General features: G+C 48.0%; 1 protein-coding gene across 2 annotated transcripts in view; it reads left to right on the top strand.

Annotated features, from left to right (window-relative positions):
- PHF8 (PHD finger protein 8) overlaps window positions 1–16,260 on the top strand; it is a 30,803-nt gene extending 14,543 nt beyond the window's left edge. Inside the window, exons 12-21 of one of the 2 annotated variants that reach the window (XM_079960000.1) lie at window positions 427–648; window positions 861–958; window positions 1,820–1,992; window positions 5,113–5,198; window positions 6,190–6,323; window positions 9,460–9,731; window positions 10,612–10,707; window positions 11,971–12,080; window positions 13,061–13,439; window positions 14,574–16,260. In XM_079960000.1, the coding sequence (XP_079816126.1) occupies window positions 427–648; window positions 861–958; window positions 1,820–1,992; window positions 5,113–5,198; window positions 6,190–6,323; window positions 9,460–9,731; window positions 10,612–10,707; window positions 11,971–12,080; window positions 13,061–13,439; window positions 14,574–14,662 (1,659 nt within the window). In that variant the 3' untranslated portion in view covers window positions 14,663–16,260. The remainder of the gene's footprint in view (window positions 1–426; window positions 649–860; window positions 959–1,819; window positions 1,993–5,112; window positions 5,199–6,189; window positions 6,324–9,459; window positions 9,732–10,611; window positions 10,708–11,970; window positions 12,081–13,060; window positions 13,440–14,573) is intronic. The other variant, XM_079960001.1, reaches the window with a different exon arrangement.
- The last annotated feature ends 209 nt before the right edge of the window (window positions 16,261–16,469 follow it).

Below are 16,469 nucleotides of genomic sequence, written 5' to 3'. Positions count from 1 at the left end.
AGCTCAGAAAGGCTCAACTTTCACTTCACCCGGTTCAACTTTCACTTCACCCATGTGAGGGAAGAGGGGCTCATCCCATTGGCTCTTTGGCCAGTAATTCCACAGCTTGCTGGATCATGTTCGTGGTGTGCTCAGAGCAGCCATGGCAGAGACTGTAGCCTGGCTGTTTATACCACACCGTAGAGAAAAGCATATATTCTGGCAGCCCAAACACATGCACAGAGGACTTGCAAGCTTGGTCTTTCTGTCCTGGGGGGATACCAGACAGGTTTTTCCGACTGGCAAATGCCTCCCTCTTGGTTTGTAAAGCGCAGCAGAAGGCAGGGCCCAGCCCAGCAGCATTTCATAGCATCAGGTCTACGTTAAGGGCTGGGGGGGGAGTGGGAGCGATGTCTCCTTCGGGTTCTGATGCTCACGCTCTTCCAGGATATATTCCAGCAGAACATTGGGAAGACAGGCAGCCCATTTGGATTGCAGAGGGGTACCCAGCCTGGTGCAGCCACCAAAAGGGGAGACCAGAGCCCCAAGGAGCTGAGCCAGCAGAAGGCCAGCCGGAAGTACGTTGCCTCGGTCAAAGCCTTGGAGCAGGAGCTACTGGACAAATACAAGCAGCAGGCCCTGAAGGCAGAGAGTCCTGGCCAGGAGGAGGTGAGCTGCCATTGTGACTGTGCTGCGCATACTCAGAGGGGGCTGCACAGTGGGGTTCTCCAGAAGGCGAGTTTTGAGTCCAGATGGATTGGGGGAAAGAGGGAGAAAGACTTGGGGTACCTGTCTCCTGAAGCTTTGAACTCGCTTTCTGATTAGCATATAGCATCACCCCCTTCTGGCCTCCTGTAGCCTACCCACCTTTTCCTTTCCAGTTTGACCTGCCAAGTTCCAGCCTGGAAGACACAGATGGGGAACCTGACCTGACGGAGGAGGAGCTGCCCATGATGGTCGCCAACGGCCGGGGCGCCAGGTTCGCTTTTCTGTGCCTGCATTATGATGTGCAAGAGGGGCCGGGCGGGATGGGAAAGCAAGACAGAATGGAGAGCTGAGCTGGTGATGTTCCAGCAATTCTGGCCTGCCACCTTCACCGCTGCCTAGGGGTTACCTCAGAGATTGTCAGTTAGAAGCTTGAGAGGGCCAAATCCGCCACCCTTCCATAGCCCTGGATCTCGAGAACTGTGCCTACACCCACTGCTTCCCAAGCTGAGGCAGAAGCAAAGGCATCAAAAGGAGTTATGGCAGCAGCTGTGGGACTTTCCCACGTAATACACCTCAAGCCCCTGCTGCCAAGACACAGGGTATGAGGAGATACCCTGCTCTGGTCAGACCTCACCTGGAGTACTGTGTCCAGTTCTGGGCACCACAGTTCAAGAAGGACACTGACAAACTGGAACGTGTCCAGAGGAGGGCAACCAAAATGGTCAAAAGCCTGGAAACGATGCCTTATGAGGAACGGCTAAGGGAGCTGGGCATGTTTAGCCTGGAGAAAAGGAGGTTAAGGGGTGATATGATAGCCATGTTCAAATATATAAAAGGATGTCACATAGAGGGGTCGGTGCGCACTGACCCCTTTCGCTCTCCAAGCTTCAGCGAAAGCCTGCATTCGCCCCATAGGACGCACCCAGATTTCCCCTTCATTTTTGGAGGGGAAAAAGTGCGTCCTATGGGGCGAAAAATACGGTAACTGTAAAGGCAGATTTTCGTGATGTACAGATATTTGTACAGAGAAAATGGTATGGGGCACCCAAAACAGTACCGAGCTGTGTACAGCAGCTGTTGGATCGGGGCCATGAGAGGCACGTGCCTGACCAGTCGTAATGTTTTCTCCTAGCAGGAAAATCAAGGCCTCTGAACGCAGCCGGAGCCATAAAGGGGCACTGGCACAAGTTCCCCACAGCCCATCGGATGCTGAAGCCCCCGATATGGACTCTGAGGAGGACCTGCAGATTGACGAGACGCCGCGCAGGGAGAGGAGGAGCTTGCTGTTGCACAAGAGGCTGCCCAGTATGTCGCATTTCCACTCCCCCCCCCCCCTGCTTCTGCCTCTCTGCCTGTCAACGTCTCTCTCGGGTTGGGAAAACACATATTTAGTTTTTAAATAGTATTTATTCAAATTTTAAAGATTACAAAAATACAAAAAAGAAAAGGACAAAAAAGAAAAAAAAACACAAAAGATACAAACAGTTGATAAAAAAACAACAAATCAAACCTTTACATAACTTTCTTTCCTTTACGTATTTCCTTGACCTCCTCCCCCCTCCCCCCTTTGTATTCTAGTTCAATTAGATGTCTCAGCAAATCCTTTCCAGCTTTGTTTTTATCCTAATAATTTATCTTAATATACTGAAATTCTCGTCTCTCACCAATTAAAAAATCAATTTTAACCCAGTCCTTTATATCATTTCTGCTAAAACCACATTACTTCATTCCAACAACCTTCTAACATTCCTTAATTCTACAATGTTTCTGCAGATAAACTTTAAATTATTTCCAAAACATTCTCTTCTTTCACCAATTCATCATCCATTTTTACTTTGTTTAATCTTATTTCTCATTAAAACTAATATATTTGAACTTAATCTCTTAAAACATTTCCCCTAGGGTCATAAAAGTTTCATTCCACAACTTTTCCATCTCTCATTAATTTTTTTTTTTTTAAATCTCCATATATACACTTCAAATTCCCAATCTTCTTCCACCGTCTCCCCTCCCCGGTCTCGGCCCCTGCCGAAAGTTCCGTCAACCTCCCCGCGTCCATCAACCTGGAGATCTTATATCCGAGGCTCTTAACTCTTCTTCACTTCCCTTCTGCTGATCTTCTTGACAATCCTTGATGCTAAAAAGCAGATCTCGGGGGAGCTCCAACCCAACGATGCTTATATTCCTTCTTGACAGGTCCGCCAGACTTCCATAGTTAAAGCCAGGGCCCACAAAGTATTCCAAATCTTGTTTCACAATTCTTCCAAGTCCAAAGGCCCCAAAAGCTCCCATCTCCTCCTGGCTCAAATTCATATTCCAAAAGTCATTTGATCCCTGCATAAGGGGATCTCTCCACCTTTCCTTTTCCAGATCAGGCCAGGCACCCATCTTCAAAAACTGGCTTCTCCTAATTACAGTCATATAAGGCCTCAAGTTGTAATCCTCCATTTGCCTCTTTAGGGTTAAGGCTTCCCCTTGTTTTGCTTTATATTCAACAACAGCAACTTTCTCCTTCTCTAGTTCATCAATTTGTTCAGTTAAGAAAGATTCCTGTGCCGGGTTCTTGTCGACTTCTATGTTGATACCCACTTTTGTTCCCAAAATATCAATATTAGTAGCCATGACATCTATCTGTTTATGCAGCTTTCCCAACAGATAGATTGTCCTTTTCAGTACAGGCGCTACTTCTTCCTTTGCCGACATTCTTAAGATGTTCAAGGTCAGAACTAGTTTCTCACAGTCTTGTATCTTAAGGCCAATTTCCCAGCTGCACTCTTGTAACAATGTCCCAAAACTCCCTCTAGAGGAAGACAGTCTCCATTTGTATCAATCCTTTCCAGCACAATTCCAAAAGTAAATTAGTAACAGTTTCCAGTTACCTTTTATTCTTTTTAGGTGCAGAAGCGGACAGTAGAAACAGTGTCTTTCTTTTAAAGCTAGCTGTCAAATTTGTCCTGTTTTAAAGCCAGCTGTCAAATTTATCCTGTTTACCGTCGATGGACTTTTTGCAAGCCGTTCCCAGGTTCAGAGACGTGATGCTTCGATTTTTAATTTTTCACCTCCTGCAAGTTCACTTGGTCTAAATCAATAGTTTCAATCAGTGGAATTTTAATCCTTTACGTAAGACTTTCCAAAACCTTAGTTAAGAACTACTTTGCTTCAGTCTGTTTACAGAAAGGGAAGGTGGACTTCCTGTTTGAACCTTCCCCGTTCGGTGCCAAATTAAATTATTTTAAAAGTCCAATTTCCCGTTCTACTCACGGGTTGTTGTTTAAAATCCAATTGTCCACAGGAAAAAAGTCAGCGCTCTCCGACAGCAGCAATGCGGCTTCGCTCCGTGAAATAAGCGGTTGATTCAAAGCACCGCGCCTCTCACCCCACGTTGCTCCGGATTCCCGATACCGGGTCTCCCTGCGAGTAGGGGGGGTGCAGAAGGTGCCAGCCGAATCCCAGATTCACAGACTTCTTCCGTCTGTGATTTCTGAGGGTCTCCGCCTTCACCGTGGCGGTCAGACCCTGTTTTTCACGGAGCCGGTCCCTCCTGATCGGAGGAGCTCCACCATTGCCAGAGGCGCTAAGCCGGAAGTCTCGGGAAAACACATATTTAATTCTATTGGCGCTATAGCCCGCCCTTCACCAAATGGTCCCGGGTGGGTTAGGAAAAACATCACAATTAAAATTTTAAAATCTGCAAAAGCAACAAAAAACATCACAATTAAAATTTAAAAATCTGCAAAAGCAACAATGATCAGCTTAGCAAAGCAGCAGCACAAGTGAGCATTGCAGGAGGAGGGAAAACAAGAGGTCCATCTTGACCGCTCGTCAAAAAGCATACAGGGATAACTTCTGAGATTTAACAGGCAGTTTTGTACACAGTTACAAGCATTTATTGGCAGGCATGAGTATAAGGTCTAGGAGCTTGCTTTTAAGGAACAAAATTAACATTAAAGTTTAAAGAATTGGGAGCATTTCACATTCTTGATTCTTTTTCTACTTCTGTGGAATTGCAGTATATGTGCACAACTCTATAGAGTTTGCCTTTCTCCACTTCCTGCTTTCAAGGAACTTTTCCTGTCACTCATCTTCTGTGGCTTGTTGAACAAGCTCTGCCCTCCTCTTTGCCATACTCATCTTCCAAAGGGGCTACACCTCACCCCCCTTCCCGCCCAACTCCTGCTTCAGGCATTATTAGCAGCAATATCGTGGAATTTCCAAAGTCTCTGCCTGGCTAAATGACAAACTGGCAGCCCGATCCTGTACCTGCTTGGTCCTTGCCCCCTCCCAGATCACAGGTGTTGCACTGCAATCACCTGACTGGTCTATGACCCTTCCCTAGCAGATGCTGGTGTGCTTCTGTCACAGCCCCCAATCCCTACTCCTTAGTATCCAACAGTTAACTGAACATTTGCTGTCTTTTGCTTCAAGAATTTCCCCGGAAGTTGCCACGAGCCAAGCCCTGCTCCGACCCAAACAGAGTGCGAGAGCCAGGGGAAGTAGAGTTCGACATAGAGGTAAGTTGCGCTCGGGACTTCAGGAATGTTGTGCTGCCGGGAGCTTGATAGCAGAAATGAGGTTTCATTTAGGTTACGATCTCCCAGGAAATTTGAGTCTGACATCTGGAGGGTCGTGGCCTCCTCATGGCCTTACTTCAGGGAAGTCAGCAGTAATTTTGTTTGTTTATTTTAAGGCATTCTCATGTCACTTAATCATTAGCAGTTCAGGTCAGGATGGCCATTTCAGGGATTTTTCTGGAGTTGAAGGGGGCAGGCCACAGCAAGATTCACACATTTGCTCTTGTTTTCATTTTATTATTTTTATAATTATTATTATTAGTTTTGTTTGTTTGTTTGTTTGTGCCACCCATCTGACTGGGTTTGCCCAGCCACTCTGGGCAGCTTCCAACAAATTAAAACACAGGAAGACATCAAGCATTAAAAATGTGCTTTTATTGTTTTTTGAAATGTGCCTTTATTATTGTTCCAAGCTGCCTAAAGTAAAAAGAATGACTAGATCAGCGGGGAAGTGTGCAAAGTATGTGTTTTTAATAACCTTTCTTTTTGTACCACCTAAGTGGAGAGAAGAAGCTTAGTCTGAAACATGGCCACTTTCCTTTTCTGAAGACTGGTGCTCTGGGACGGGCATCAGTCACCCTGTCTTGCTGAATCATTTTCCTCCTCCAATAGCGACGAGCAGCAGAAGAACCATGAGTTCTCCTGAGGCTCCTTCTCTGTCCCTCAACACTGGGCTTCAACCTCCAGGGGGAACAAGCCACTTCTCCCTTTACTAGGTTTTGTGGGATGCAGACCAGTTTCTGTGCGCTTGTGTGACTATTTCCTCCACTCTTGCAGCCTGGCTGCTCAGGTTCCTCTTAAGGAGGGTGGGAAAGAGGGCTCTGCCTCTGCTGCTGCGGCCTTCTATCGGACACAGTGCACAGAGAAGCAGGATAGAAACTTAATAGGTGAATTGCCAACCGAGGCTCTCTGAACTTCGTTCCGTTCTCAGGAGGACTACACCACAGAAGAAGAGGAAGACGCCTCTGGCGATGACCAGCTGGAGGGCAGCAGCAGCGCCGCCGGGATCCTGGACCTGCTCAAGGCCAGCCGGCAGGTGGGCGGTGCAGACTATGACGAGCTCAGGTGAGAAGCAGCCGCTGGTGGGCCTCAGGTACTGCTGCTGCTCTTGAGGCCTCTGGACAGACCTGCCCATGGGACGTTTCGGGGCACTCTTCCCTTCTCTGCAACAGATGGTTTGTCCAGAAGTGCTGGAGGGGGCTCTCTTCTTATAAGAGCAAAAGAAAGAGGTGCTTTCTCCCTTCCTTTTAGGTGGGGAGCCTCCAGGCCACTCTCTCCCTGGCCACACACCCCTCCCCAGCCATACCGTCCACATACTGGCACGAGGACGCTGGCTGGTTGCCTAGAAGGAACTGTCACCCATGGGCTTGAAAAGGAGCCCCACATTTGAGAGTGCATTTCTTCTCTACAGTCTACCCTCTTCAAAACTGAGATGTTGTCTTGCGTGCATGCGTCACCCAAGCAGCCCCCTTGGGGAGTCCTGTCCCCTCCGCTTTGCCAAAGTGGCTATGCTGGCAAAGGCTGATGGGAGTTCTAGTTGGAAGCACCTGGAGGGTGCCAGGCTGAGAAAGACCTGCTCTCAAATGGGGGAGGCAGGAAGTCAGTCAGTCACCAAGGAGAGGAAGAGGCAGAGGAGGAAAAGCTAGAGGGGCACCACTCCCAAACCTCCAGTTTCATGTTGTACCTGCCATGTGCGGGGCCAGGCGTATAGGAGAGGTAACCTGCCCACCCATCACGTTCACACCTAGGTCCTCCCTGCTCAGTCCAGTGGTACCTTGGGTTACAGACGCTTCAGGTTACAGACTCCGCTAACCCGAAATAGTAACTCGGGTTAAGAACTTTGCTTCAGGATGAGAACAGAAATTGTGCGGCAGTGGCGTGGCAGCAGCAGGAGGCCCCATTAGCTAAAGTGGTACCTCAGGTTAAGAACAGTTTCAGGTTAAGAACGGACCTCCAGAACAAATTAAGTTCTTAACCCGAGGTACCACTGTATTGGTTTCCCTGTGTCTGATCACAATGCCAGTATGGCCATGCTCTCCCTCTACTGGAGAGCATAGAACAGGCTTCTTCATGCAGCACAAAGGCAGTCATGGCCACCAATTTGGATGGCTTTAAAAGAGGATTAAACAAATTTATGGAGGAGGAGGAGGTGGTGGAGGAGAAACAGAAGAGGGCCATCGATGGCTACTAGCCAGAATGACTGGTCTCTTATCTCTGCAGCAATACTTCTGAATACCAGTTGCTGGAAACCACAGGGGGCCGGGACTCTTACGTTCATGTTCTGCTCGCTGGTTTCCCACGGGCATCTGGTTGGCCACTGGGGGAAAAGGATGCCAGACTAGATGGCTCCTTGGCCTGGATCCAGCAGCCCCTTTTATATCCTTCTCCCACTTTCTCTTGTCATGGATTTCTACTCAGTATCGATAGTTAGCAGAGTAAAAACGTTGCAGAATTCCCTCAAAAATAGACCAGAGGCAATGGTATTTCATCCAGCAGAGCTTTGCTGCTACTGAAGGCAAATGAGCATATTGGTCACAAATCCAATACATTCAGGGTTTGCACTGTCCATAAGGAATCCAGTTGCAACAGACTTAACTTAAACTTACAGTAACTTATAAGAAGTCTAAATCTTAACACTAAGTGTACTATGTAGAGAACACCACACCAGAAAGGAAAAGAGATAGAAAGAGAGAGTCAGGCTCCTCTGGCCTTATTATAGTCAGCATGACCTTGTCAGAAAGAGATAATAGAACCAGTTTAAGCCAGCTGCTGTGCTCAGCTTCTCTGAAGGAATAACCCAAACATCATGAACCTTCTGCTTGTTTCTTTCACATAGAGAAGCTTCTAGAACCCTCTTGAATTAATTAGAATAGGAAAGATCTCTACACATCAGATCAATACTTTCTGTACTAAGAAATGCAAACAGACACCTCTAGCGCTGGGGTCCCCTTTCATCTAGCTCCCTCTTTCTCCTGTAAGAGCTGTGTATGTATTCTGCGGGTCCAAAGAAGCTCAGAGTGTAGCATTGGTCAATGGTCCAGAAGAAAATTTCCTCTTTTTATTTCATTTCATTTTATTCATGTAATACATTTTTATCCCGTCCCTCCTTCCAAAGGAGCTCAGGGCAGCAAATGTCAACATTTTTTTATTATTTAACAAGATACACAGACTGCTTTAGTATAGTCAAACCTCTTAAGCAGTTTACAAGAAATATTAAGATTATCCATAAAAAAAGTTTAAAAAATTAACTGTAAAAGAGCTTAAAACATGCCAAGACTTACACATCTGGATGGGCTTTCCTAAACAAAAATGTTTTTAGCAGGTGCTGAAAAGGATACAGAGAAGGCCCCTGCCTGGTGTCCCTAGGCAGGGAGTTCCAAAGTGTAGGTGCTGCCACACTAAAAGGTTGAAAAAATGTTGAAACAGTGCAATTTAAAATAAAATTAAATCATATTTTAAATAATTTAATACGGTTTTCTTTTTTTAAAAGAATGAAATTTCAGTCCTATCCCTTCATGGAGGCAAAGGGGTGCTTGACGGAGTGTGGGTGATGCCTCCTGCCTATCATCTCACAAGTCGGGGGTGGCAGGAGCTGAATATGATTTCCAGCTGTCCAGGGGTCCTGCAGAAGTTCATAGCTGCTCCTCCTCCCCAAGCTAGAAAAACCCAGAATAAATTTGGCAAATACAGTCATACCTCGGGTTACAACTGCTTCAGGTTGTGTTTTTTCGGGTTGCGGACCACCGAAACCTGGAAGTACTGGAATGGGTTACTTCTGGGTTTCAGCAGTCGCGCATGTGCAGAAGTGCTTTGTGCTTTGCGCATGCGCAGAAGGGCTTTGCGCATGCGCAGAAGGGCTGAATCGCAACCCGCGTGTGCAGACAAAACCCGTGTCTGCACACGCAGGTTGCGAACGTACATCCTGCATGGATCACGTTCGCAACCTAAGCGTCCACTGTACATACAAAGTTCACAATACATTTCTCAAAATAAGAGAAATGATGCCTGTTTGCTGGATTTCTACAGCTTTTCTTGGGGCAGACCTTTACTTATTTTGTCTAAATAAACATGGATTATGCTTGAGCCCGTGCTTGTGGACGCTCAGCTTTGCTGCCAAGTCGGGGGCTCGATTGGCAGTACGATGTGGGTGGTTGTGGCTGATGCCGTGTGCCTCCTTTGTGTCCCCCGCCCCCCCCCGCAGTGATGCACCTGCCTCCCCCAGCACTCAGGAAGCCATCCAGGGCATGCTGTGCATGGCCAACCTCCAGTCGTCCTCATCCTCGCCAGGGGCCTCCAGCTTGCAAGCCTGGTTGACAGCGGGGCACGAACGCGGCTCTGCGGGAGCCTCCGGCACTCAGCGCTCAGGAAAGAGGCCCATCAAGCGCCCGGCCCATCACAGCACCGACAGCGAGGAAGAGGCCAGCATGGACGAGCAAGAGAGCCTGGGCGCCTGCTTCAAGGATGCTGAGTACAGTAAGGATGGCCTGTCTGAGAAGAGGGGCTTTGCTCTGCAGTAACAGGGCAGGGGGAGAGAGAATGAGGTCCAGACAAGGGCTGGGACCCTCCAGGGATTGCAGGACTACAGCTCCCATCACCCTGACCACTGGCCCTCCTGACTGGGGCTGATGGGAGTTGGAGTCCAGCCACATCTGGAGGGCCACCAGGTTTCACCAGCCCTGCTTTAAAGGAAGCAGCCAATCTGTAGACCCGTAATCAGGCTGGATCCTTATACTCTAAAGGAGGCTTATATTGCTCCAAAAGGTGCAAAAGGTTCCCAGGTGACTGCTGAAGTGTCACGTGGCTTTGGTCTGTTTACTGTAATTTGGCCTTCGTCTGGGTAAGCAGCACTTTCCCCCAGAGCAGGGGCCAAAGGGTGATAACACTGCCTGCTGCTGTCTCCCTGTTTGTGCCGCCACTACCCCAAGGCTGACAGCTAACATGGGGCTGGGCTGAGCTACCTGAGCTCAGTGGCTGCATGCCCTGTGCCCCTCCTCCCTATGGGGCAGGGGGCAGAGAGAGTGAGAGAGAGCAAGAGTAGACTGGCCTAGCAGCACCGAAATTCCCCACTGTGACACCTTTCTCTGGTTTGGCCCTTGCCCACCCTTGCGCTGCTGGAGAGCATGATTGGAGGGCTCCTTCCTGGTCTCTGTTTTTGTGAATTTCAGACAATTCGTGTAGAAGATTTAGGTGGTAGCAATCTCACAGTTTAACGCCACTTAGCAATTCCAGCATTTTGTTTTTTAAATGTTGCTTGGTCTGATTGTGAAGATGTGGGCTAAATGCTGCTTACCAGTTTTTTGTAACTGAAGTGCCTTTATAGAACTCGGTCCTGCCTGATTCCCTCTTTCCGTAGTTTACCCTTCCTTGGAATCAGACGAAGATGACCCAGCCTTGAAGTCTCTACCAAAGAAGAAGAAATGCACAGACGATGCGCCTTGGAGCCCCAAGGGTAAGAACCCATCTCCTGTCACTGGGACGGGTGCATTAATGTGATGCTGCACAGAGGCAGGAAGAGCACCAAATTCAATCTCCTGAGTTTATTTGCTTCATAATCTTGTTGCTAAACGAGCTTCTAGCCTTGGTGGATCCAGAGATATGTTTGAAAGTGGGTGGCTGAAATGCCTGTGGAGATGAGAGGATTTGATGAATAAGTTTTTCGCATTTGGGGACTGGCCTTCTGTCTCCCACATTGGGCCTTGGCCTTCTAACCCAATAAATTGTGCAGGTTTGTTGCAGGTGTGCCGTTTGCTAGCTATGTATGTTTTGCAAGTTGCAGAATCTAGCTTTTCTTTGTGCAAAGGATGGGAACCCCCGAGGTCTAGATTTTGTATTCTCTGCACTTCAACAAAAATCTGTGCTGAGTAATGCAGCCCGTTCTGCAATTCTGCAGCATCATGGAGTGCAAAAGAGACTGGCCTCTCAGAATTGCTTGACTTAACTGAAGCAGTTTGGTTTGGGGAGACTTTTCTGGTGAAGGCAAAAAACAACAACAACAACACACAAATAAACACACACACAGCCTTTGCTGTATGGAAGGGAAGAAGGGCTTTTTCTTTTAGAAAGAAAGGTTTGGGTTTTTTTAAAGAAACAGCCTGTTAAGCAGTGTTGAGAGGGCTGTACTTCATGGCTCTGAAATGCACCCTGAGTGAAGGGCACCCTCCATTCACACTGCATGCTGTTCCCTTCTCTTTCCTTTGCTCATATGTGCATATACCTGCCATTCCTGGGTGTGGCTCCTCCTGGATTGAAAGCTGCATCTCCTAGAAGGCCTAGGACAGGGACGTCCAACTCCCCATGGACTGTGATCCTACTCACAGTATAAAAAAAACTCGCAGTGATCTACCCATCATTGTTGGATGGACTAAAGTTGTTGAGCTTTTCTGGGAGGGAAGGAGGGAGGGGATGACTGCAGGGCCAGAGATCTACCAGGATCTTCCAGGATCACCCCACGATCTACCAGTAGCCTGGCCTAGGGGGCGTTCTTGCTTGTGGGGCAACACCGCAAGTTGTGCTGATCGCTGTTTGTGTAGCATTTTCCATTCCTGTGGGTCCCTCTCCGTGCTCCCACTTGGAGTAGGGAGAGCGATTTCCTTTCCTTTCCTCCTTTGAAATCTCTCTTATTTGGCACAGGATGAAGGTGTTGTTCTTCCTTTAAGCCCAAGGCCCAGAATACCATCAGGAACACAAACAACATTTCTTTTCCTCCTTGCAGCCCGGGTCACCCCAACACTGCCCAAGCAAGACCGCCCCGTGCGTGAGGGGACCAGAGTGGCATCTGTCGAGACAGGTTTGGCGGCTGCGGCAGCTAAACTGGCTCAGCAGGTAAGTGGCAGGACTTGCTTTGGAGATGGGAAGAAGGGACAGAGATGCTGGGATGTCTTTGAAGACATCGGAGAGGCTTTTGCTTCACAAACTCAGAGGCCTCAGGATGTTTCAGGCAGGGTAGGGCTGGAGTTTGGTAGAATATTTCTGACCTTCATCGTTAGGGGATCAGTGTGCTAACTTATTCATTAATTGCCTTTTCGTCAGTGGTTCTTAAAGCAACGTTTCGACTAATAAATCTGCATGAGCTACACCTATTCAAGTACTTTGTGTTTGGATTAGATTTCACAGAGATTTCAGTATTCTTCGTGGGGTTTGTGGCCAAAAAAAATAACTTTTGTGTAACCCTATAAAATAATCCATTTCTGGAATTATCCCCAGCCACTGCTAACAGATAACTTTAGTGACCCAAAGCAGGGATGGGCTATGAATTCTCTGCCCTGGAGCTCCCATCCCAGGGAGAAGCCAACGTATGTCCCATCAGCCTCAGCCAGCTTAGCCAGTGGTCAGGGATGATGGGCATTGTAGTCCAGCAACATCAGGATGGCATCATCCGGTGGCACCTCCTGCGCCCTGCGAAAGGCTGGCCACGATCCAGAGATTTACAGAAGATTGGAAGAAGTATATGAATTATCTGAAGAGCAATTGTAATCAACAAATTACGCTAGTAGGACTACAAGAAGTTTTGTAAGGAGAAATATATGAAGTGTTACAAAGTAGAAAAAGATGAGATACCGGTTATGAGTTTGAAATGTAATAGGGAAAATAAGAAAAGCATACTAAGAGATTAGACTGGAAAACTTTCAGACAGGACTGATGGAAGTCAAAAAAATTGAATAAGATGTAAAAGTATGTTTAATTATTGTTGAAATTGGTATGTTAAAAAACTAATATATAAATAAAAAGAAAGGCTGGCCATGATCACAACTAGAGCTCTAAATAAAGAATTCCTTCTTTGCTTTCTCTCTGTCTGTCTTAAGGAACACCAGAAGTTGCAGCGACGGAAACTCGTGAAAAAGAAGCTGCCCTCTCCCAAGCCACCCAGCCCGGAACCAGAGCTGGAGCCGGAGCCGGAACCAGAACCAGACCCAGAACCATTGGAAGCCGAAGTGGAACCAGACCTGCCTCTGCCGCAGCAGGATCCGGATCCTGGAGCGGCGACTCTGGCGCCCACTCCTCCCACCCCAGAACCCAAGCAGGAGCAGTTTGCTGGCAGCCTGGTGGACCACGAGTACACCGCCCGGCCCAACGTCTTTGGCATGGCCCAGGTGAACCGCAGCTCCACGCCCATGGCACCTGGCGTCTTCTTGTCCCAGCGGCGCCCCTCGGCTGGCTCCCCAGGTCCTCAGGCAGCGCAAGGTAAGCTGGAGTGTGTGGACTTTGGGAGGCTGGTGCTGTTGGCGCAGATCAGAGGAGGATCTGGGGGTGTTCTAGGAATCCAAAATCATTTAGTCCAGAGCAGTCCTTGCCTGAACACCATCCCACTGGACTGCTTTCTGTGTCGATGAGCAAGTGGGAAAGATTTTTCCTTCTCTGGCATCAAGGTGTCTTGGGCTGGTTATTGGGCCATGCCACCGTGGGACTTTAATAATAATAATAATAATAATAATAATAATAATAATAATAATAATAATAATATTTTTTATTTATACCCCGCCCTCCCCAGCCAAGACCGGGCTCAGGGCGGCTAACACCCAATGTAAAAACAAATTGATTGAAATACAACTTAAAAACAAGATTAAAATACAACATTAAAACAATAAAATACAGCCTCATTTCAATGGAAACTCAAATCAAAAACTTTTTGGGGATGAAAACGTCAAGACTTCACCAAGGCTAACTTTCCAGACTGGTCCTACATGGGCCAGAAAAAAGCCAGGGAAGTCCCCAAATAGGAAGAAGAAGAAGAAGAGTTTGGATTTGATATCCCGCTTTATCACTACCCTAGGGAGTCTCAAAGCGGCTGACATTCTCCTTTCCTTTCCTCCCCCACAACAAACACTCTTTGAGGTGAGTGGGGCTGAGAGACTTCAGAGAAGTGTGACTGGCCCAAGGTCACCCAGCAGCTGCAGGTGGAGGAGCGGGGACGCGAACCTGGTTCCCCAGATTACGAGTCTATCGCTCTTAACCACTACTTCCATCACAGAAGGAAAAAGGAAAGAGGGGGAGGGGATCAAATTGATTCCAAGTCAAAGGCCAGGCTGAACAACTCTGTCTTACAGGCCCTGCGGAAAGAAACCAGATCCTGCAGGGCCCTGGTCTCATGAGACAGAGCGTTCCACCAGGCCGGAGCCAGTGTTGAAAAGGCCCTGGCTCTGGTTGAAGCCAATCTAACTTCCTTAGGGCCCGGGACCTCTAGGGTGTTGCTATTTGTGAACCTTAAGGTCCTCCGTGGGGCATACCAGGAGAGTAGACAGAAGTTGTGGATCTTGTTTGGATAAGTTGACCTCTGGCTGTCCTCATCCCTGACTCAACCATTTCCCCCCCTCTCAGGGAAACGCCCCAAGAAGGGCTTAGCGACAGCCAAGCAGCGGCTGGGACGCATCCTGAAGATCCACCGTAACGGCAAGCTGCTGCTCTGAGTGCCACCCTCGCACTGGCTCCAGACCTCACACCCCTTGGGCACCAGCGGACGAGTGAGGCACGGATGAGGCCCAGAGACACTGCCTTCGTGTCCTCAGGAGAGCTGCCGGGACAATGGGGTGTGGATGAGCCCCCCGTGCTACCTCTCCCTCATGTGGATCAGGGACAAGACTGAGCTGCTCCTGCCACTGGAAGCATGGGGCTAGATTGGCAGCCGCTCTGATGTTGAGCTGAACCATGCTTCCTTCCCCTGAAGAGACAGACAATGCCAGAGGCGCAGAGGGGCTTCATCACGCCCACGGACTCTCCATCCCTACCTCGACCCGCTGCACTTCCTTTTCTGTCTATTTTGGGGCTTATACCTCTGTAGAATTCTCCCCCTCCCACTGCCATATGGCACACAAGGATATTGGTTAGACATTTCTTCCCAACGACCTTTGGCATTTTCATTGCTGTACACAGATCCTGGCACACAGTGCTTTTAATTTTCTTTTTTTTTTTTAACAGTCTTCCTTCCCCTCCCCCAGTACAAAAAAAGAGGGAAGCAACTGCTTATTGTCCTCACTTAAAGCAGATAACCCTTCTCCTTTCCCAGTCTTCTAGAAGTCTGACCCCCTTTCAGACACACCTTGAGGGGGGCACTTTGTGCTCCAGAGCATCACCCGCCAGCTCGGCAAACTCCCAAGAAAGCAGGACAGGGACAGCTCCCTGGGGAAATGCAAAGGTATTTTCCCCTGCGCTGCTTCTCAAGAACTTGGGTTTGAGGAGAGGGCAGGCTGGATATAATTGGATTTCAAAAAAACCCAGCCAGCTGCAACGAGTGAGTCGCCATCATGGCTTATGCACACAAAACCTGCCATTGGTAAAGTCACCTTCATTGTGTGAGTGGGAGTCAGGTGTTGTTGTTTTTCATGTCCTTCCAGATCATAAGCTCCCTGCACATTCAAGATTAGCATTTTGGGGGAAGCCTAAACTAGTGTCTTCCCCTGACTTGCCCAGTTATCTATGTGAAGGGGGTTCTGTTGTTTTACTGTTGTTGCTGCTTTGTTTTTAATCTAGCACACAAACCCTTCCCCCACTTGTCAGAAGTGATACAGGCCAGTGCCAGCTACATCCAATGGGGTTCCTCTGGTGGGGGGCTCAGAGTGTCTCCCCTGTAATGGATCTGGTAGGTTTTCCTTTATGACATGAGGGTCTCCAGTAAGGCTTCACAGTTCTTCCTACTGCAAATCTCTTCTATTGTTGATTCCCCTTCCACACCCCACTTTTCTGGGTCTGTTTTTACATTCTTTGCATGAAGCAGTCTCCCTTCCACTCCCCCCACTTCCGACCCCTACAGCGGCAGGGAGGGCACCATGCCCCCTAAGCAAGGACTTTAAAAAGACATTTGTACCCAGCTGCACGGCTCAGTTTATATGGCTGTGTACCATATTTTTATGCCAGACTCCAGCAGGCTTTGTGTAAATGTTTGAATTCTATTTTTTAGGCATCTCTCTAGAAATGTGTGTTTTAAAAAAAAAATCAAACGAGGTTGAAACTTTTTTTTATATATATTCAAGGTTAGAATAAAACCTTTGATGGTTTAGCATGGCTCGTATATGGGGCACATTTTTCTGATTTTTTTTTCCAGGAACGAAAGCCTTCATGTGGGTTGCTGGGAGCTCCCCTCTCTCCAACAAAGTCTTTGCTCTGAAGAAGTTGAGCTTTCAGTGTAAACGTAGGGCTGCATCTCAAGCAGTACTCAGGTTGAGATACCACTTCCAAAGTATAGATGGCATGCCAGTTTTGAAGGGCATCTGTGCACAT

This window comes from Podarcis cretensis, assembly GCF_951804945.1.
Source record: "Podarcis cretensis genome assembly, chromosome: 17".
NCBI classification, from domain to species: Eukaryota; Metazoa; Chordata; class Lepidosauria; order Squamata; family Lacertidae; genus Podarcis; species Podarcis cretensis.
Note: the sequence above shows the minus strand (reverse complement) of the source record. Positions and strands in the feature narration are given on the sequence as shown.